The sequence below is a fragment of the Paroedura picta genome, chromosome 17 (genome assembly GCF_049243985.1).
Source record: "Paroedura picta isolate Pp20150507F chromosome 17, Ppicta_v3.0, whole genome shotgun sequence".
NCBI classification, from domain to species: Eukaryota; Metazoa; Chordata; class Lepidosauria; order Squamata; family Gekkonidae; genus Paroedura; species Paroedura picta.
This window is the reverse complement of record NC_135385.1, coordinates 17,670,646-17,692,495: the sequence shown is the minus strand read 5'-3', so window position 1 is coordinate 17,692,495 and position 21,850 is coordinate 17,670,646. Positions and strand designations below refer to the sequence as shown.

Here is a 21,850-nt window from a genome sequence, read left to right as displayed (position 1 = left end):
GTGAGGGGGGTGAGGCTGAGAGAGCCCTGAGATTACTACTACTACTACTACAGCAGCAGCAGCAGCAGCAGCAGAAGCAGAAGAAGAAGAAGAAGAAGAAGAGGAAGAGGAAGAGGAAGAGGAAGAGGAAGAGGAAGAAGAGTTGGTTCTTATATGCGGCTTTTCCCTACCCGAAGGAGGCTCAAAGCGGCTTCCAGTCGCCTTCCCTTTCCTCTCCCCACAACAGACACCCTGTGGGGTGGGTGAGGCTGAGAGAGCCCTGATATCACTGCCCAGTCAGAACAGTTTTTTTATCAGTGCCAAGGCGAGCCCAAGGTCACCCAGCTGGCTGCATGTGGGGGAGCGCAGAATCGAACCCGGCATGCCAGATTAGAAGTCCGCACTCCTAACCACTACACCAAACAGGTAACGCTGCTGTTGCAGATACAAATCAAATAAGTTTCACTTATCCTTTGTCCATGCTACCATCGTACAAGTAAAGGAATGAACAGTCAATTCTTTCTAGGAATATTGAGAAACCTCCGTCATGGGCACCTGGTGGTTCTGGAGGACATATGGAGCTTAAATTGAAGAGAAACACTCACCTGGATGACCAGCAACTCTGAGATATTAGTAAAGGGCTCAGCTGCCTTGATGCGGAGTGCATGCTGAAAGCAGATGGATAACTGACTTGGAATACGTCATCCGCTTTTCTGTCGACAGGTGAGTTGCTGATGCTTCTGGCCGCAAATGAGTCCTTTCTGTATTGAGAGAGAGAAGAATGGAAATTAGTCCCCCGTTCTTAGGAGAGTCCAGGAAAAAACTCCGTCCTGCCCTTGACGTACTTTTGACTGTTTTTATAAGCCAGCTCTCCTGTCCTGGCCTTTGCAGATGCCACGGGTGCGGAATTTGCCGTGTTCGAGTTACTGAGGGCAGCGAGGCTCTCTCTTGACTGCTCCTGGTGGCTTTCAGTACTTCTCACAGTCTTAGGATTGAGCACTGACTTGATACAACACAACTCCTTGGAGGAATAAAAAGAATAGGTCAGGAAGCAATTGGTGCTCTTTGGAAGCTAAGTGAATGGAAGTGCTCGCTATTGCTAAGACTAAGCCCATGATGCAATGTGTAGCGGGGGTTATGAACACAGGGTGCATCTGCACAGCACCCGGGTGGCAGGCAGCACCCATGCACCTGGGCTCTGGATGAAAAAGGACAACGCCAGCACCCTTTCCCATCCACCTCTTCTCCTCTTCCACATCTACACCCCTTTGCTTTGGATGGGCAAGCAGCATGATAATAACTCTTTCCCTCTGCATCAATGCTGCTGCTTGCTTGATTCTTTCAGGAAAAAAGAAGCATAAGTAACTGTGCATTTTCCCTCTGCAGAGCAAGTTAAAATTTTGTGTGTGTGTGTGTGTGTGAGAGAGAGAGAGAAATGCACTTTTTTGTGCACGTCACAGTTTTGCAACTGGCTCTACCTCCTTAGCCATCACTTTATGACTGCCAGCTCCAAAGGCTCTTGAAAACGATTAAGCAGCTCCCCAAAACAAGACGTCTGCCCCCTGCCACGGTAGATTTCACATTAAGCAACAGCCAAGGCATTATTTGCAAGCTGTTTCTTGATAAGGCTCTACTCCCCCCTATTTCATTTTAAAATACGTATCCTTTATTAAATTTTTTAAAGGCATAAGTTACCTGCAGGCTCTTGACGCTTGTGTTTTTTGCAGCCGACCCGTGTGCTTGAAGGCCTTTCCCTGCAAGGGTTTTAGAGCTGGAAGACTGGTCATTTGACTCTCGGCCTGCGAGGCACAGTTTTGCATTCTTGCTCACTTTTTTGGGGGACTTCGCTTTCTCAGCTCCGATTAGGCCGGCGTTCTTGGCTTCGGCGAGCTCTTTGTTGTGGGGGGCGAAAGAGACGACGATCCTGTTGCCGAAGACGTCTTCGTTCTCCATCCGCTTCTGGGCGCGCTCGGCGCTGTCTTGGCTTAAGAACCGGAGGATTGCGCTGCTGCCGGAAATGGTCAGCACTTTGCCTCCGCAGTTGTCCGACAGACGCCGGAGCCTGTAGCAGACGCTTTTGGTGTCCCGGTTGGTGGGCAGGTTGTAAACGTATAACAGAGTGTGGCATGCCTAGTTCGGGAAGCAAAGGGTTTTTGATCGGCTGTTTAATTTCCGATTTGTAATTAATTAATTATATTTATATGCCGCCCTTTCCCTGAGGTTCGTGCATCATAATATCTATGCAGGCATACGGATATCGTAATATCCACAAAGCATGCCTTTCTCCCAAGCAACTTGGAACCCAAGGCTAGCAGCAATAGCATAAAAACAAAAGAGAACTCCTCTGCCAGACATTTGGTTGAGGTCGAAACAACTGCATCCCACTGGCCCCCGAGCCTCCCTCCCATGGTAATTTCTGCAAATCCACCCAGGGTCATCAGTATGTGTTAGTTGACTTACTGTTCTCAACACTGTTTCACCGTTCTACGATGTTACTCACTGTTACCACTGCATGTTTATTGTTATAAATAAATACTGGGTTATGTGTAGAATTCCTGCTTGATGTAAACCGCCCTGAACCTTCGGGGAGGGGGGTATATAAATATAATGAAATAAAAAAATAAAAACTGAATCATAAGACACTAATATTTCTCCATTTACCCAGGCTGCACCGAAAGCTGGAGACACAATCACGGCTAAGAATTTTTGACAATAGAATATCTGTAAAAATACACTAAGGGCTGAAGGGGGAAAAAAAATCCAGAAATCTCGCCAATAAACTTCTCTTTAGTTTACACTTCAGCAGATTCTGCCCTTGTTTTGCACAGCCGAGTGGACCAGAATCGTGACTGAGGCTTTGGGCAGAAGTGTCAAAGTTCAATGCACGCTCCTGCACTCCGGAGATGCACAAGAAGTTTAAATTTCACTTTCTTCAGCAATTACTTTGCTTACTGTCTTTCTCTTCTATGTAGACCAGGGGTAGTCAAACTGTGGCCAACCAGATGTCCATGAACTACAATTCCCAGGAGCCCCTGCCAGCGAATGCTGGCAGGGGCTCCTGGGAATTGTAGTTCATGGACATCTGGAGGGTCGCAGTTTGACTAACCCTGATAGATGGAACATAGATAATTCCGTGTTAACAACTGTTTAGATTCCTGTAACAGACCCGGTAAGCTACCCATGTCTGTATGAATCGTGCTATGCTGCTATGTCCAAAGGGAAATCATTGCTCAAACCAATTCAGCCAAAAACCTGCGGAGGGAAAAATTGCTTACTGGTTTTTTGAGTGGTAACCGTGGAGGCAAATCTGAAATGAATTCCTCAAATCTGACCAGCTCGTGGGCATGATGCAGGAGCGCTTCTGACGCTTGGTTTTTGTGCACCAAGATGATGTGGAAACCATGGCGGTGTCTCAGATCGCTGAGTTCTAGTGCAAAGTTAACGTCAGCTGAAAAGCAAAAGTCCAACACGCGTGCCAATGAATAAAGGCGATTCTGACATGGTCTCACTGTCACTGGGGGGGGTTTCCTTTGAAACTGCGCTGCAATATCGGGGAGCATCTAGCGATAAAATGCAGAATGCCGTTGAAACGCCCTTTCCCTCCTCTTCTGTTGCTTGCCCCTACTTACTGTCTCCTCTGAATTCCCTACATTGTAAATGGAGAGCCAGTTTGGTGTAGTGGTTAGGAGTGCGGACTTCTTATCTGGCAAGCCGGGTTCGATTCTGCGCTCCCCCACATGCAACCAGCTGGGTGACCTTGGGCTCTCCACAGCACTGATAAAACTGTTCTGACCAACCAGTAATATTTGGGTTCTCTCAGCCTCACCCGCCTCACAGGGTGCCTGTTATGGGGAGAGGGGAGGGAAGGGGATTGTAAGCCGCTTTGAGCCTCCTTCGGGTAGGGAAAAGCGGCATATAAGAACCAACTCTTCTTCTTCTTCTTATAAATTTCAAGAATGGGAGTCAAACAATATAAAGAGGCCAGGTGCTCAGAATAATCAATATAAAGAGGCCAGGTGCTCATGATAATCAATCATAAATGGGAAATGTGTTGCGTTTTTAATAGAGCCGTTTTTCTCCATTCATACTGACAGAAGAATTAAGTATCTGGATAAATGTTAGGACCCAAGAGTAGTTGTCAATGATATTTCATCAGATTGGAGGGAGATGAGCAGTGGAATGCCACAGGCCACAGTACTAGGTCTGGTACTTTTCACCATTTTTATCAGGGATCTGGATGAGGAGTTGGAGGGACACACCTAACCTCCTAAGACAGGGGCACTCATCAGGGCCTTTGAAGAAGACTGTAACAGCTGGGTAGGTTCATAAGGGATTAGGCGGTTCTTCAGGGGTTGGGCAACAGGTGGTCCCAAACAAAAGTCCAAAGACTGCATGAGTGCCAGCGGAGGGGAAAAGGTAGAACTTTATCAAGCTCCGTGAGAAGTCACCAGAGAGTGAAGAAGCTCTCGTGTCTTTCAATTGTCATCTTCATTCAGTAGTTAAGCACTTAATTTCACTTTTGTTCTACCTGCCTTCTGACATCTTATCTGTGGAAGAGTAGCAACAAAGAGTCTCCCATCCAGACTCTACACAAAATCTCCAACGCAAGAGGGACTCAGAGCTAATTTCAAATTAAATTTATGCAATGTATGGGAGGTACTGCAAGTTGTTCAAATGCTGGTTCCTGAGTTTTTCTACTGCTCCCTAGGACCACCACCAATATAGACCAGGGGTAGTCAAACTGCGGCCCTCCAGATGCCCATGGACTACAATTCCCATGGCTCGTGGGAATGGTAGTCCATGGACATCTGGAGGGCCACAGGTTGACTACCCCTGATATAGACAGAAAGCAGTCAACCGGTGCTTACAACTTACAGAATATTTCACCATGGCATTCATGCATGCTGTCTGGCACTGCCACTTTGCTTGAAACCGTTGTGTACCATGAGCAAACAAATGCATTTAATCCGTACCACCGTCACTCAAGTCGATGGAACCGCTGAAAACAAGTGAGCTGTGCCTTTAAGAATCACTGAACACAACTCTTCAACTTCTACTTAAGGCCATGTAGACACAAGCAAGAAAAAGGATGCTGCAATGCGCAGCCCGAATGAGCATGTCTTATGGAAAAGGTCATTATTACCAAGACAAGCATGTTTGCAAAAATCCATATCCCTTGTTTCTGAAAAATCCATAGTCAAAAAAATTCTATATTGAACCCAAATGAGTCAAGCCCGATTCGCAAGAGCGGAGCAAGAGTTCACCCAACAAACCACAAGACCTTGAGACACAAGTAACGGTTGACGTACTGGACACTAGGACCACAGTGGCTGGCGCCGCATGCGTATCAGCAAATCTTCTAAGGCTCTGCCGGAGTTTGTCATCAGCGGCATTCTTCGCTGTGGCGTTTATGTGTGCGACTGTCACCTAAAGAAATGGAGGAATGTTACACCAATGGGGCCTGGCGAATGACTCTGAAGCTTGCAACGCCTCCCCCAGGGATAACATGATATTGGGCTCCTGGGAGCTTTAGATGTTTCGTCTTGTGCATTTAACCAGTAAAAGCAAATCTCAGTCCAAGGCATTGCACAGAAGGTTTGGCGCCGATCATTAAAAAGGCCCCCCCCATCGTCTCTGACATCCTGCTGAAGTAAACACACCAATACTAGAATTATTTAGCTACGTTTGCTGCAAGCTGTCCTGGGTTCCTAACCAACAGTAGGGGGTACATTTTTCTTTTTAATATGAGCTCTATTATTTCTAGAGGACTGCCCCTATTGGAAGACAAGACAGCAACATCATATACAGTAACGCCAATCACCCCCCCCCCTCTCTCTCAAACACTGCTGTATGCACACAGCACATAGGCTTTTGGCCCAAGGATTAGAGATTTCCCGAAATGCCAGCCTTCTTCCCTCCACAGAAACACTGAAGAGTGAGCCACAGCACATTCTACGCATGGAGAAGTTTCTGCATTCAGTCCCAAGCACAGCCATTTAAAAAGGCAGCAGGGCTAAGGAGAACAAGCCCTTGGAGTGCACTCCCAATCAATGGCTAGATGAACCTGTGGCCCAACTATCCTTCTGACAAGGAAGACAAAGATCTGTAACTCCCCCCCACTCAGTGCCATGCAAGAAGCTGGATAAGGCAGGAGAAGAGGCAATTTTCTGGGAAATATAATGGTGAAAATGTATGGGAAACTTCTCACTTGATACGGTTCTAATACAGCCACTCTGGGTCCCTTTAGACCCTTTGTTTCCCTGGGTGTGAGGGTGTATAAAAAGAGAAACAGCTTTCTTCTAATCAACTAACTTTGGCTACTGGAAACTCTTACGGAATATTAACTTTGCACATGTTTATCTCTGCTGGGCTAGCTGAATATTTCAAGAAATATGCAGAAAACCTCCTCATGTCAGCTACAAATTTTACAAGGAACCTTCCCAAGGCAATATGTGATAATGTATATAATGAATTTCAATACAATTTCGTTTGCAGTTTGTTGTATCAAAGGTGGCAAAATCCTACCACCTTTCCTTATATTAATGTTTTAGTATTTTAGTATCAGTAGAGCCTATGACCTACTGACGCTAAAATACTAAAACAGTAATATAGGTGTTTTTGGAGGATTGGAGGATCCAACCGCTGATGAAGTCAATGAAAACGGAATTTATCTAGAAGCTGTTAATAGTTGTTCCTTCTGGTTTATAAAAGAAATGTTAAAGATATTGTATTGAAATGCATTGTGTACATCATCACAAACATATTGCCTTGGAAAGGCTCCTTGTTTTGTCTGTTGATTTTCCATTGTGAACCTTTCTTTTTTTCCCCGTATTGTAGCTACAAATTTTAAGCGATCAACAGAACTGATTGAACTGCAGGTTTGACCTAGGAAGCTGAACAGCCAGCTCCACAGGTTTACCCTTCAGCTCACAGCTTGTTTCCACTTTGCTTCAAGCTGACCCAAGGATTTCCCCACAAGCCATCGCTTCTTAGTTTCACGGGACTTTACCTGGCAATTGTTCAGCTCCTCGATAACTTCCTTGTTCTCCTTACTGATGTCGCACACACAGATGAATTCCGCCTCCCGGTGGCCTTTGAAAAATTTCTCACGGATTCGCTGCACGACCGCCACAGCTGAACGCCCCGAGGGCACGGAGCAATTTTCAATGTCCCAGAAAACTCCAATGGGGGGCAGGTTCTCTAGCACTTGGCTATTCAGGGCCACTTCGGGAGATCCTATAATTGGAGGGTGGGGAAAGCAGGGAGGGGGAAAAAACCCAGTCGACATTTTGAAGTACGGCTGCTGTGAAATTCTACAGCATTTTTACTAAGTGGAAACGTAAAACAAAAAAAAGCAGAATTGCCAGATTGGGCACACATTACACAGAGGTATTGTTTAATTGCATCCGAGGAAAGCTTTGTTCCTATTACGAGCAACCACCCCAGTCTCACCCATAGTCCTGACCCCATTAACTTCATGAAAGGTGTCCTTTTTGTGTCCACTGCAACTGCTACCTGCATAACAAAGGGATTGTGGCCAGTTCCATATTGAGAGGGGCTAGAATGATTTTGCCACCACTGAAGAGAAAAACTCTCATGCCAAATAGGAGGTTCTCTAACATACTTTGTCATTGTGGGCTACACGATGGTGCCGGCTAAAGTAAGCCTTGCTTGGAATAAAGAAGAAGAGTTGGTTTTTATACACTGCTTTTCACTTCATGTAGGAGGCCCAAAGCGACTGACAATGGCCTTCCCTTCCTCTCCTTGCAACAGGCACCCTGTGAGGTAGGTGAGGCTGAGAGATAGCTCTGTGGGAAGGCTCTAACAGGGCTGTGACAGGAGAATGCCCACCTCCGCTGGTCTTCTGAATGATCAGCTGAATTTTCGTAAACCCTCCTTTGGAACAAACAGAAGGCCTAACCCAGAGAAGGACAACTTCCTCAAATGGTGAATTACTTTCCCCTAAACACACTGAAATCTTCCACAGGGCTGCTGTTTGTCACCAGCTCACAGTGGCCCATTTAATGCTGAACTAAATGGACTCTTAAGCTGAATTTAAAGCATAATCATCTAATGAAATTGTGCCACTTCAACCACAGAAGCAATTCAGCAAACCCGTGAATGTTCAGATTTACAGTTTATGTTATTGTGTGGTAGTAAATCCAGGTTATCTTGGGAAAAGCTATAGATGAGATTATTTTCAGGCAGAAACAAGACATAGTTGTACCATATTTCTGTGGCAACTGTCCAAAGCTGCTTGCCAGCAGCAAGCTCTTCTCTTTCCTTGTCCCTTTGGTTCCGCAGCCATTACACAGTGGGACGGACACAGATGCAGCTTGAGTGCTTGGAGGCGGAATATTGGGCCAGATTTTAGCTGCATCCACCAGGCTCTCTCTGGATGGCTGCAAAGGAAAATTCAGCATGGGTTTAACTTGTTAGGATGTTCTGACCCAGCAGGCTTCAAAGCTTGCTTTTAGGTTTTTGTGGAAAGCTGAAACATGCCCCTTTTTACTATTCTACCTAGGTTTTTTTCAGCCTTGGGTGTTAGTTACAAATAAAGGGCCCAGGATAAACCCAGGAACAACAGGAAGGTCATTAATAGCAATTATTCTTTTAGGATGCTAAGAGATGCCTTACCTAATTACCTTTAGAAGGCACAAACCAAAAGGTTTAGTGAAATCGTCTGCTGGCATATGGTAACAACATCTGTGTAAGTTCGCCACACCCTGGAACCTGCACACCTGAGGGACTGCCTCCCTGCCTATACCCCCCCAGAGAGTACTACGCTCCACAAATTTCAAGAAGCTGGTGATCCCTGGCGCCAGGGAGGCTTTGTCTGGCCTCGACCAGAGCCAGGGTATTCTCTGTCCTAGCCCCCACTTGGTGGAATGAGCTCTAAGGAGATCAGGGCTCTGCCAGAGCTACAACAATACTGCCGGGCCTGCAAAAGAGAGCTCTTCCACCAAGTTTTCGGTCAAGGCCAATAAAACGATACACCAATCAGAGACCCGCCGACCACCAACTGTGCCGAGCAGATTCAATGCAGGGCGACTCCTGACCTGGCCATTCTCTAAACGTAAGCCGTACAACTGCTGTACAGTTAATGGTCGAATGCTATGCAGTTATCGGTTATTATGTTGCAATGCTGAAATGTTAGTTCATATGTGCCAATGTGATTTATTCTGTACTGTGCCACAGTGATAGGGGACTGCAAATCCTTCACTGTATACCACCCTGATCTGCAAGGGAAGGCGGTATAGAAAAGCAATTAATAAATAAACCTCTGAATTGCTCAAACCTGGAATTCAGTGGCGTCGACTTTTGCCTTTTGGGCATGGTAAGAAACTTGCAGTGCTGTGATTTAGTCATTAATAGATTGTTTTAATTCAGTCAATTAAGTTACTTAATCTCCGTGCGGCTGTTTAAAGAAATGCCCCCTCGCGTGCGGGTCCCAAGACCTGACCCCCATGAAATTCTTTACTGTATAGCCTAATTTTAATGGAAATTTGCAAAGTCCAAACCAAAGGCTGGTAGTTTCCAAACCACAACCTACAGAATCAGTACCTGGGTTAAGAACTCACAAAACAAATCTATTATTGTACACATTCCACTCCTAATACACTAAATGTCTGGTTGTCCAGATAACTAGTTCAGCAGTGGAATAGGCTGCCTAAGGAAGTGGTGAGCTCCCCCTCACTGGCAGTCTTCAAGCAAAGGCTGGAGACACACTTTTCTTGGATGCTTTAGGATGCTTAGGGCTGATCCTGCGTTGAGCAGGGGGTTGGACTAGATGGCCTGTGTGGCCCCTTCCAACTCTAGGATTCTATGATAACTATAAACGCTATGTCAAAACTTAAAATTACAAACCTTGCTCAAACATTCACTGCAGTAGCGAGAGCCCTTTAAACACACCGACGGTGCCACTTTTAGGTGCAGTGAGCTGGTGCAAACACAAGCAGCCCGCTCCGATTGTGCAAGGCGTTCCTCCAGAAGCCCCGGAGCCCCGCTGGTGAATTCCGAACAAGCAAAATAACCCGAAGAGGTGCAGCTTTGATGGGCGGGAAACGGGTGCAGTTTGTGTACATTACCACGACAGGGCTGAAAGTGGAGTTTCCCGCAGCAGGGGAAATGCGGGCAGGAAGAGAGGTTGTTTTCCAGGCACACTCCAGACAAGTCACTCACAACACCCGTCAGGCCGCTGCTAACCGGGACGTTCTTCAGGGAGGACACGGACGAGTAGGCAAACCTGGACCCGACTTGACAAGTGACCGTCCCAGTGCCTTGGGGGTCCAACGCCACACCAGGGTGAATCAGAGCCCCGCCACCACTGTGGAGCTGAGGGGCAGCTTCAGAGCCCCGAGCACAACAGCTTACTTGGGAGCCGGACAAAAGTTGCAGTTGTTTCTGCTGAAGGGAGTGGACATCTGGAAGGGGGATGGCTGCTAACTGCTTGGAGCCGACACGGTGAGGAGAGGGGGCATCCTTCAACTCCACAGGACTCTTCTTGCTCTCCATGGGCTCATTCTGAAGGGTAAAAAAAGGCATTACAGGGAAGGTTCAGGGCCACAGCGGTAAGGAGGCTGCATCTCCGACAGACAAAAAATAACCCACCGGGACATTGCTACGCAGGATTAATACACAAAGTCCCCTGCCTCACCCCGAAGAGGTGCACATTTTATTCTACTTTTTAAACTCCAGTTTCAAGAGTTTTTTGCTCTTCTGGAGCAAGAAAATGTGCAAAAAGACGAAAGGAACGGGGAATGGAAAGCAAGACTGGAACGGTGGTGGTAAAGTTGGGCAGCCAGCACTCCCAGGTTCCAACTACAAAACCACTTCAAGGCTTCATCTAGTTTCCGCCTGGCATCCCTGTTTCTCTTGCACGCGGAGCACCAGGTGCCTTTATATATGGAAACTCCAAACCAAAGGAAATCAAGATACAGAGAACAGCAGGAACTGGCTTAGGAAGTAGCCACCTGAGCGCCTTCCAGCCAGCCAGGCAGGCACATGGTTACAAGTGGGGTGGGTTTGAAATCGAGATCCCTATGAACCATTTCCCTACAGAATAAAGCAACGAGGAAATCTCAGTGCTTTGTGAATGTGCTGTAGCTTACAGGCTAGATTTTAAGCGTCCTCTGCCATGCTCTGCTTTAGACAGCCATTCCTCCACAAAAATATCCAATTAGCAATACGGGGGAAAAAATACTATCGCAAAAGCAATAAAAGGATATGCATCTCTTGCAGCTTCAGCATTCCAGGTTATCAAGTCGGTTTAACCTGGAACCAAAGATTGCATCAGCCGTGTTTGCTGACCACATCCTCCCCAGATGTCAGATCCGTCCTTTGCCAGGAAAGTGGTTAAAGGCTCCTAAACAGATTGGTCTGTCAAAGGGGCACGGGCATCGTAATTAAGCAGAGAACGAATGATGCAGCAAGACTGCAGCCTATTCAGGTACAAACTGCATTTCTTTGAAAGCAACGGCATGAAAAAGGAAACAGACCTCTGAAATTAGATACAAAAGAACCCGTGGCAGCAGAAGCCACCACAACTGAGAATTCCAGTTCAGAAAGCATCAATTAGCAACTCATAGTTACACAAACACAAAATGACACGGGACTGCTGTACGCTCTAACAGAGTTATGAACAGTTACTCAAGTGTGTGTGTGTAAGGGGGGGTGGGGGACTTGCACAATCTCAAGCGACAACTGTTCAACGCAACACTATTTATCAAACAGTTCCCCCGTCTACGGCATGGTTTGACATTCTGCAGATTTACACCCGACTCCTACCGTCTTTGTGCTGAAAGATAAATTTTGTTCCGTGGCCGCAAAACAATTAGAGAATTTCCAGAGCCATTGTTTCGCATCCTTATCTTGCTGAAGCCATCCAAGCGATCTAGCACAGAGGCTGTCCGTGGTGTTTCTTTCCATTATACAGCCCTCTGCCATTCAACATTCTTACACATTGCCTTCCTTTCATTCTCTCCACCTGTGGAAGACGTAGAGATTTTGACACAGAGCAAGGCCAAGTGCAATGCTTTTCAACTGCTCACGTTACAGGGACAGCCTAAGCATCCTCTTCCAGGTCCGCGGAAGTTAGAAAGGTGAAACTCTGCATAGGATCGCACCTTCAACTGCAAATACCAAGCCTTGAAGGGAGTCCAAAACATTAGGAAGTTTCTAGGCTTGTGCAATCTTTTATTCAGTTTGTCAAGATAGCCTGGACAAAGTCTAACTTTCAGTTCGCTGCAGAGGTGCAAAATAGCTAAAGGAGTTAACAGACAACGGGAGTACTGCTCAGCTACACTGCACCATCTATATTCGTTGCTTGATCGCCAATGTCGTGAATAATAAATACAAGCAGCCAGCTCTGTTTGAAAAACCAGGAAACAGGGAAAACAACAAAAGCATGACTACATCTCCCAATTTGTGAAGCTGTATATGGACACCTTATGGTTAATGCTAGAGGCCAAGCCTGTTGCATTCAGGAACACAATGGACGCTAGATTAGGGAGGTGGAGTGGAAGAACTCTGTGGACCTGGAAAGGCTGCACGAAGATGTTATGGAAATCACCGGCAGGGGCAGTTCTCACGCTGCAGGGATCTGCAGCCTCCGAGCCTCGGAGGGAAGTGGAAGGAGGAGGGGGTGGTCAGGGGTGGGGGATGGAAGGAGATTGGCTGGCCGCTGGACCAACAGGCAAGCTGGTTGGAGGAGGAGGCACTCAGGGGCGGGACAGCCACCGTGAGTGGCACTTAAGCCATGAGTCGCGCTCCTCCTCCTACCAGAAATATTAACTGCTCAATAAGAACAGCTCATTGAAATTTGTGCAGGTATCCTGCCCTGTGCAAGCACCTATTATCTTCATCCCACCACATAAAAGGGAACTTGTGGTCAAGGATGGTTCACCAGCATGCCCTGTGGTCTGAGGGATCTACTCAGTAACTGCTGACAAACCTGGACTGCCTTTTTCCTATTGGTGGAATATCCCCCATTCAGGGGCCAATTGCTGCTCCTACTGAGGATTCTGCACCCCTTTCCCTTCAGGCTTGCTGACAAGGAAGCCTCTAATACAGAGATTCTCAACCTTCTTATGGCCACGACCCTAACTGCAGCGGGGGGCGGAGTGTGCAGGCGCAGAACGACTGAGGCATGGCTCCCACACCCACCACCACAGCCTGGGTGACCCCGTGGAAGGGGCCTGACGACCCCTCTTGGGGTCGGAGCTTGAAGGTGGAGAACCACTGCTCTAACAGTAAATGACTAAGATGAGGATTGTGTTTCTCTGTCCGCATCATGCTGAGGGGCAGCATTCCTTCTGAAGGCCGTAGGGAAGGGAGGGTTCAGAAAAGCCCCTTCTTACTTACAATACTGCTGTGGCTGGCCTCACCGCTGCAAGGAATACACAGCCAAGCCATGCATGTCTCTTCCCCTTCCACTCCAAACATTTGAGGCCTACTGCATAGGGTTGTTGTTCAGATAAAACCAGAGGGTGATGCAGTAAGCCTCAAATATTTATTCTGCAAAACAGCCCTTTTCACCTGGGGAACTGATCCTTATGGCCTGGATATGAGCTGGTATTCCAGGAGATCTCCAGACCTCACCTAATGGTTAGCTATCCTGGGTTGGAAATATTCCGTTAAGGTTGGATGTGGGGCCTCAAAACAGTACAATGCCTCAAAATCCACCCCCCCAACATTTTTGCCTGTGGAGCGGATCTTTATAGTGTGACAATCAGCAGTGATGGTAGACATAAATAGCAGACTGCAGGATGAGGTGGGACTGGAGTGGCGTGGGCGTGTCCCACTGAGGCAATGGGCTCATTGTATTTTTTTGCACAATGGGCTTATATATGTGACGTGAAGCTAGCTTTTCAAAAGCTCTGGGCACATGGCTATCTTAACAGAGAGAGCAAGTGTGTGCATGATTTTTCATCATACCAATACCGACACACTTTCAGCTCTGTAGTAAATTAGCAGTTTCCATATGAAAGAGCAGGCTTCCTGATTCTGGGCTTGTTATATCATCAGCTAGACTTAAATGTCTTTTAACAGCAGTATAGTAAATGGAAGTACAATACAAACATCAACTCTGTGTTCATGCATTTTACTTCAGGCTATAATGGCACCTTTAAGACCAGGGGTAGTCAAACTGCGGCCCTCCAGATGTCCATGGACTACAATTCCTATGAGCCCCTGCCAGCGAACGCTGGCAGGGGCTCATGGGAATTGTAGTCCATGGACATCTGGAGGGCCGCAGTTTGACTACCCCTGTTTAAGACCAACAAAGTTGTATTCAAGGTATGAGGCTTTCATGTGCCCACACCCTTCCTCGTATACGTGGCACCTTTAAGACGAACAAAGTTTTATTCCAAGTAAGAGCTTTCGTGTGCACGCATACAACTGCATCTGAGGAAGCGTGCGTACACACAAAAGCGCACACGAATACAACTTTGTTTGTCTTAAAGGTGCCACTCGAAGCTTGTTCTGCTGCTTCAGACCAACATGGCTACTAGCTTGAACCTCGTTCTCTTATAAATGATTTTTGAAAGATCATTGGTTCATACTTTTTAATCTCTGCCCTAGTTTTAGAAATGTAGTGTTGTTTGTTTTTATACTGAATCAAGGTGATGTACATAATGTTGTTTTGAAAGGTAGAAAGAATGCCACCTTGGATGGAAGCTCTTCCTCACCTTGTTTTTTTAGTTTATTTTCTAGCTTTGTCTTATGTATTATGATGATGATGTTGCTATTTGTGTCTTTCTTTACTGGTCAGATCAATAATGTATTATGATAGTTTATTTCCATATGCGTAATCAGACGGTTTTGTTCTGTTGTGTTTTTCGGGTGTGGTTTTTGCCTGTATGTCTATCATAAAACTTTATTTAAAAATTAAAAGTCGAAAGAAGTGCAAACACTTAAAGCTATATCACAATAAGAAACTAGTTTTCCTGGCATAAAGGGGCCTGAGCTTGTTATGATATCGAGACTCGTAAAAAACAAGAGCTTAAAGCAACATTTGAACGTCCTTTCTCATTTTTCTTGCCCTAATGCATATCCTACTAACACTACTAAGCAAGCCCAGATGACAATAGCTCCATGTTCCAAAATAAATATCTTCCACATAATATAAAATACATTCCACCCAGTTGTAAACATAGTTATGTCATTATGGAATTAACAAGTATCTCACTATTAAAACACCGTATTTTACAAATGCCCATCGAGAAGCATCGCACCTAATGTTTGCATAGTAACTAACCAATACCTGAACAATAAAACGCGTTTTATCCATTTTGCAACGCATTCGCCTCTACATTTACACTCACCCCTCTCTTTATATGACAAAACACTTCAAGAAAACTCACTTGCAAGATTTAAAAACATTTGTGTCAAACGCGTGTTGGGTCAAGCAATGCACACCACAAACACACAACACAACACAATAATAAAAAACAACACCCAGAAAACGGTGCCACTCTCAGCAGGCGTGGATAACAATCCTAGAAGAGAACAAAACTTTTTTTTTATTTTTAGGGCATTCATTATTGCAGTCTTATTGCAAGCCGACGGGACCCCAAACACCATAACCCGCAGCAGGTCTACTCCGGAGCAAGCCCAATGTAAACGCCCGCAGGGCTCGCTCCGAAGGGAAGACCCAATTCAGGCTCGGGAAGACTCAGGAGAGCAAGCCCCCCCCCCCAAAAAAACACAACTTCCCCTTTCATTTCCCCACCCCACAAACACACCCACCCCGGAGGAAACGAAACGCAAAGCAACGCGAACGCCGCCCCCGCAGAGTAGGCCACCCAGGCTCGGGGAGGCCGCGGCGGCGCCCCCGGGGGCTCCAGTCCCCGTCCCTGGAGAGAGAACCGACGCCGGGCCGGGCCTCACCGCTCAGCTTCCCGCCGTCGCCCTCCGCCTCCGCCTCCTCCTCGCCCTCCTCCTCCGCCCCTTTGTTTTGCTCCCGTCCCCCTTCGCCTTCCGCCCCGCCACTTCCGCCGGCCAGGCCCCGCCCTGCCGTCAAGGGCGCGCGGCGGGCTGTCGTAAAAGAGCCGCAAAACGAAGATGGCGGCGCCCGAGACGCCTTCAGGGGGGAGCGTTCGGAATGCGCGCGCCGAGTGCGCTTTGCAGCAAAAGCGACGCGGAGGAAGCGTTGGTTGTTATACGCCGCTTTTTCTCGACCCGAAGGAGGCTCAGCGTGGCTTACAACCACCTTCCCTTTCCTCTCCCCATAACAGAGACCCTGTGAGGGAGGGGAGGCTGAGAGAGCCTTGATAGTACTGGAGTAGAAGAAGAGTTGGCACTTATATGCCGCTTTTCTCTACCCGAAGGAGGCTCAAAGCGGCTTCCCATTCACCTTCCCTTTCCCCATAACAGGCATCCTGTGAGGGAGGGGAGGCTGAGAGAGCCCTGATATTACTGGAGAAGAAGAAGGGGAGTTGGCACTTATATGCCACTTTTCCCGAAGGAGGCTCAAAGCGGCTTCCAATCACCTTCCCTTCCTCTCCCCACAACAGACACCCTGTGTGGTGGGTGAGGCTGAAGGAGCCCTGATATTCCTGCTCGGTCAGAACAGCTTGATCAGGGCTGTGACGAGCTCAAGCTCACCCAGCTGGCTGCGTGTAGAGGAGGCGAGCTCACCGGATTGGAAGCCGCTGCTCCTAACCTCTATGCTAAGGAGACTGGTGTTGGACCTGAAACCTGCTTTTCTTGCTCTAGCAATAATTCCATCTATATTTTACTATCTAAGGAGGGGCCAAACAAAGGACCCCCCCCGCCAGACGTTTATCTCCCTTAACAATAACCCAAATAATCAAAGCAAAGGGACAGCCATTTCCTCTTTTTCTTAATTGCCGGACACTCCGTCATGTAACATACTCAGCCGTCAGTTCTTGTCTATCTAAGTTGTCGACTTCCCTAAAGGAACACATCTCTTTGATACCTTTACATGTAATGCCAAAGAAGAAATTCCTCTCCACAATGCATACACAACCCGCCTTTCAAATTAGCTTATCTCCAGAGATGAGCTTTTGACCACTCCCACAGTCCTTTTCCCCGCTTCATTTTTTAGCAAAAATGTCTAAAAAATCCAATACAATTTTTAGCCGGCTTTGGATCCCAGTCTGTTCGCATGTCACTTGTTTATTTGTTCCCATGGCCTTGCCATGAGTTATGCCATGTTTGCATGTTACCTGTTTACCTGTTCCCTCCCTTGACACGTTAGTATACTTTCATGATTAGCATTTTTCCACAGATCAGAGGCCCGTGGGGAGAGACTGGCCTTTTCCTCCCAGAGCTGTACAGTGGTTTCTCCACTTTTCCTCAAATCTGCCTAACTGTCTTCAGGAAGCAAGCTAGTATGTCTGCGTCTCCCCTTTCATTTTATCCCTTAGCAGTGGGTTTGAAAGAGAAAGGAAACTCTTTATTTCCTTTCTCAGCGCCTCTATTTTTAATTTCCTTTCTCCAGCACCTCCTTTTTCATTTATCTTATTAAACTTGGTTCTCTTTTGTTAATTCAATACATTTATTTTCTAGTTTAAGAAGCCATTCTGTAACTCGCTCTACGCAGGCCTACCCTTGTCTCTAACCCGGAAGTTACAGCTGGTACAGAATGCAGCTGCACGGGTCCTCACTAAATCATCTTGGAGGTCCCATGTTCAGCCTCTGCTGAAGCAGCTGCACTGGTTGCCAGTTTGTTTCCGGATCAGGTTCAAGGTTTTGGTACTAACCTTTAAGACTATACGCGGCTTGGGTCCTGCATACTTGAGGGACCGCCTATCTCCTTATGCCCCCCGCAGGGCACTTCGCTCTGCGGGTAAGAATCTGCTGATGATCCCAGGACCCCGGGAGGCACGCCTGGCCTCGACAAGGGCCAGGGCCTTTTCGGTCCTGGCCCCTACCTGGTGGAATGAGCTCCCTGAAGAGCTGCGGGCCCTGTCGGAGCTCTGAGTTCCGCAGAGCCTGCAAAACGGAGCTCTTCTGCCAGGCGTTTGTCTAAGGCCGGGTGATGGCCCGGGGCTAAGATCGGACCCCTCTCCCCGGAGGGGGGAGGCCAGTACTAAACTGACCTGGTTCCCCAGAGTGTTCCATCCTATGCCCAATTATCCCCCGTTCCCTTCTGCTCATCCAGTGGGCCTGTACGGGAATAGTTTTAATCGCCATCATTGTGACTTAGTCATTGTTTTAATGGGGTTTTAATGGGGAATTTTAATGGTTAATATATTGTATTTGTATTAAAATGTTGTGAACCGCCGCGAGCCGGTTTCCGAGAGCGGCGGTCATACAAATCAAATAAATAATAAATAATAATAATAATAATAATTCCCCTTTGTCTTGAGTGTTGAGTCTGTATCTTGATCTCTGTATACACAGGTTAGCAACACGCATGTTCTCTTTGGACCCTTTTGTTAGTTACAGAGGCTGCACATGTATTGGGGATTTCGGTAACTAGACATAAACCTAAATTAGCATCTAGAAAAGGAGGGTCTGGAGAACAAACAGATGTCCCTCCACTTCCCAGTGCTGGTTGTTGCTCTTCTTTATGCAGAAGAGAGACTTCAACTAAAACAGTTCCTTGTGGATCTAAATTATGGCAATGAACTTGGCTCAGGGCAGTGCACATCATTAAAAACACAGAATAACACAATCAAAAGACGTTAAACCAGAATTTTAAATCGAGAGTATAACTTTAAAATAAAATTTAAAGACCTGCCAGCATACGAACACATTGGATATCAACAATCCTGGTATTGAATCATCTTTAGTTCTCCCGAAACTAGATTTCAGTCAGGGGGCATATTTGATGCATGTGTGGCTTTGACTACTACAGACAACATAATCTGCACATGATGGATTTGCACTTTCACACTCAAAGAATATTTTGCAGGTAAGCCCCAAGAGTGCTAGCCATAATTTGAAGATATAGTGGGTCTAGCACGGACGCTCATGCTTCCACAACAGCCTTTCCTGTCCTTATTACTGTCGAGAAACCCTTGAAACCACCTTCAGGCTTTCAGAAACCCCAGCAGTGATGTCAGCAGGCCACACCTTCCTGCCATGCCCCCGGAGACATGGCAGGAGAGACATAACCAGAAGAGACGTAACCAGGCCATTCCCCACAGCATAGGAAATGACAGCACAGAAATATTTTCAGCTGATTTGTGAACAACCATATTTGCACTCCGGCCTGGCTATCAGTTTGCTCTTCTTCACCAAAGGGAGCCTGCAGAAGCAGGGCTGGGGGAGGGCTGTCCCATGGCTTTGGGGCTTCAGGGTGTCGCCTTGAGGGGTGTGAAGCCTCCCCCCTCCGCTGCCTCCAGCACGCTTCGCACCAGCCGATTGGGCCCTCCACTCGTCACTCTAGGGGGAAGGGGCCAATGGGTGCCCTTCCCCATCACGGACAGGGCCCACCCCAAGGGCCCTTAGCGTTTTATTAATACCGCTCCCGCGGAGCGGTTTAAGATAAGTGTGATTTATTTATCACCGTGCTGCATTGTTCTTATTGAGTCTCTGCCTCTGATTTGAACATTCAAAACAAGGAAACTCATCTTAGGCAGCTGCTATTGTACACCTGGACCGAAATTTAGGTTAAAAATCTGAGACAGTTTCATTTCACAACAGACACCCTGTGAAGTGGGTGAGGCTGAGGGAGCCCTGATATTACTGCTCGGTCCGAACAGCTTTATCAGGGCTGTGACTAGCCCAAGATCCCCCAGCTGGCTGCATGTGGGGGAGGAAAGGGAAGGTGATTGTAAGCTGCTTTGAGACTCCTTCAGGTAGAGAAAAGCGGCATATAAGAACAACAGTTATCTATCTGACTGGGAAGCTGCAAGGAGAAGCATCTGACCAAGATCAACAGTGGCTCTGCGGCACAGAACAGTCCTGGAGCTTGGTCATACTAGGCCCGATTCTTCAGCCATTCTGTAGAAAAGTCCTTTCTGGCCTATTAATGTTTCTGGAGTATCAAATTCGGCCACCTGGCCATTTTCCATCACCAGGATCCTGCAAATGTTAAAAAGAGGGATTTCAGTGCTGACAGACATAATACCAGTCTCGAGCAAGCTAAACACAGTTCTGGGAGCTTCTTAGAATCACACAGGTGGAAGGGACCTCCAGGGTCATCTAGTCCAACCCCCTGCAGAATGCAGGAAATTCACAACTACTCACAGTGACCCCAATTCCATGCCCAGATGATGCCCCCTCCCCCCAAAAAAACAGAATTCCAGTCTGGCCTGGTGGAAATTCTGCCCCCAACCCCAAAATGGCAATCGGCATTTCCCTGGGCCTGCAAGAAAGGGCCACAAGAGCCAAACACTGACACATCCCGTCCTGCCCACCTACTCACAATCTCAATCAATAAAATGTTACCCTGAGGATCAGAAGTTTGGAAGTTCTAGCCTAGGTCTTTTTCTCTCTCACAGAATTGGCCATTTTTACTTTTTTAAAATCGGCATTTATCTTCTCGGGTCTACCGGACCTCAAAAAGTACAGGATTTCCACCAGAATCCTGGATCTGAATACCAATTTTTGGGAAATACCAGATTTTCCCCCTCCCAGTAGACCTGAACAGAAAAAAGGCTGATTTTTTCCCCCTTGTATTCCCCTAGATTGCACATGTGCAGTTCTCCCACCCTACCCAATATCATCACAACAAACCTGCGAAGTAAGCCAGAATGGACCAATGATAAAGTCTCACAAAAGGAATGCTGCAAAACTCCTAGCATTAACTTCCTACCTGTCGCAGTCCATGACGGTCTTAACACGGTGGGCTATGGTCAGGACAGTGCATTCTCTGAACTGAGTCTTTATGGTGGACTGAATCTGCAGGTCTGTCTTGGGATCCACGGCTGCAGTGGCTTCATCCAGAACCAGGATGCGGGTTTTTCGAAGCAACGCTCGTGCCAGGCAGAAGAGTTGCTGCTGACCAACACTAAAGGGAGGATAGAGGGACAGTTCAAGGCTCTGGTCATCAGCATCTTGCATAAACTATTTTGATTAAGCTCTCCCTTTCATAGGGTCATAGAGTTGGAAGGGGCCCTACAGGCAGAGTCAATGCAGGGTCAGCATCCAGGAGAAGGATCTGTCCTGCTGCTGCTTGAAGACAGCCAATGAGGGGGAGCTCCATTTTACAGCCCTGCAGAAGTGACATAGCTCCATTAGGGCCAGTATATAGAATCATAGAGTCGGAAGGGGCCACACAGGCCATCTAGTCCAGCCCCCTGCTCTACGCAGGATCAGCCCTAAGCATCCTAAAGCATCCAAGAAAAGTGTGTCTCCAACCTCTGCTTGAAGACTGCCAGTGAGGGGGAGCTCACCACCTCCTTAGGCAGCCTATTCCACTGCTGAACTACTCTGACTGTGAAAAATGTTTTCCTGATCTCTAGCCTATATCGTTGTACTTTTAGTTTAAACCCATTACTGCGTGTCCTCTCCTCTGCAGCCATTGGGAACAGCTTCCTGCCCTCCGCCAAGTGACAACCTTTCAAATACTTAAAGAGGGCTATCATGTCCCCTTCTCAACCTCCTTTTCTCCAGGCTGGACATTCCCAAGTCCCTCAGCCTTGTCTCATAGGGTTTAGTCCCCAGGCCCTGGATTATTCTTGTTGTTCTTCTCTGAACCCTCTCAATTTTGTCCACGTTCTTTTTTCCATTTAGACAAGTGTTTCCTCTTTTAGAGGAATATCTTGTCAGTTCATTGGTCTACCAAAACCAATAGAATCTACCCTGATCTCCAAGTTCTCAGGCCTTTCCCAGCTGCCTATCAGAGATCCTTTACGCCTAAATGACGGAGGTGGAACTGGGGACTTCCTGCATGCAACAATCCCCTGATTCTATTTATTATACTTATATGCCACCACTCCTGGACCAGCCGTAT

General features: G+C 47.1%; 2 protein-coding genes across 7 annotated transcripts in view; both read right to left on the bottom strand.

Moving 5' to 3' along the window:
• MARF1 (meiosis regulator and mRNA stability factor 1) overlaps positions 1-15,987 on the bottom strand; it is a 37,923-nt gene extending 21,936 nt beyond the window's left edge. Inside the window, exons 1-10 of one of the 3 annotated variants that reach the window (XM_077316017.1) lie at positions 15,868-15,987; positions 11,767-11,965; positions 9,847-10,503; positions 8,207-8,381; positions 6,989-7,215; positions 5,289-5,406; positions 3,255-3,427; positions 1,675-2,109; positions 825-1,000; positions 585-740 (exon numbers count right to left, since the gene is read on the bottom strand). In XM_077316017.1, coding sequence (XP_077172132.1) covers positions 585-740; positions 825-1,000; positions 1,675-2,109; positions 3,255-3,427; positions 5,289-5,406; positions 6,989-7,215; positions 8,207-8,381; positions 9,847-10,503; positions 11,767-11,925 — 2,276 coding nt within the window. In that variant the 5' untranslated portion in view covers positions 11,926-11,965; positions 15,868-15,987. Of the gene's footprint in view, positions 1-584; positions 741-824; positions 1,001-1,674; positions 2,110-3,254; positions 3,428-5,288; positions 5,407-6,988; positions 7,216-8,206; positions 8,382-9,846; positions 10,504-11,766; positions 11,966-15,341; positions 15,671-15,867 lie in introns of those variants that run through there. The other 2 variants (XM_077316019.1, XM_077316018.1) reach the window with 2 other exon arrangements.
• Positions 15,988-18,643: 2,656 nt separating this feature from the next.
• LOC143826947 (ATP-binding cassette sub-family C member 6-like) overlaps positions 18,644-21,850 on the bottom strand; it is a 42,076-nt gene continuing 38,869 nt past the window's right edge. For all 4 annotated transcript variants that reach the window (XM_077315983.1, XM_077315982.1, XM_077315984.1 and 1 more), the window contains 2 exons: positions 20,711-20,905; positions 18,644-19,977 (listed from right to left, as the gene is read on the bottom strand). In XM_077315983.1, coding sequence (XP_077172098.1) covers positions 19,869-19,977; positions 20,711-20,905 — 304 coding nt within the window. In that variant the 3' untranslated portion in view covers positions 18,644-19,868. The remainder of the gene's footprint in view (positions 19,978-20,710; positions 20,906-21,850) is intronic.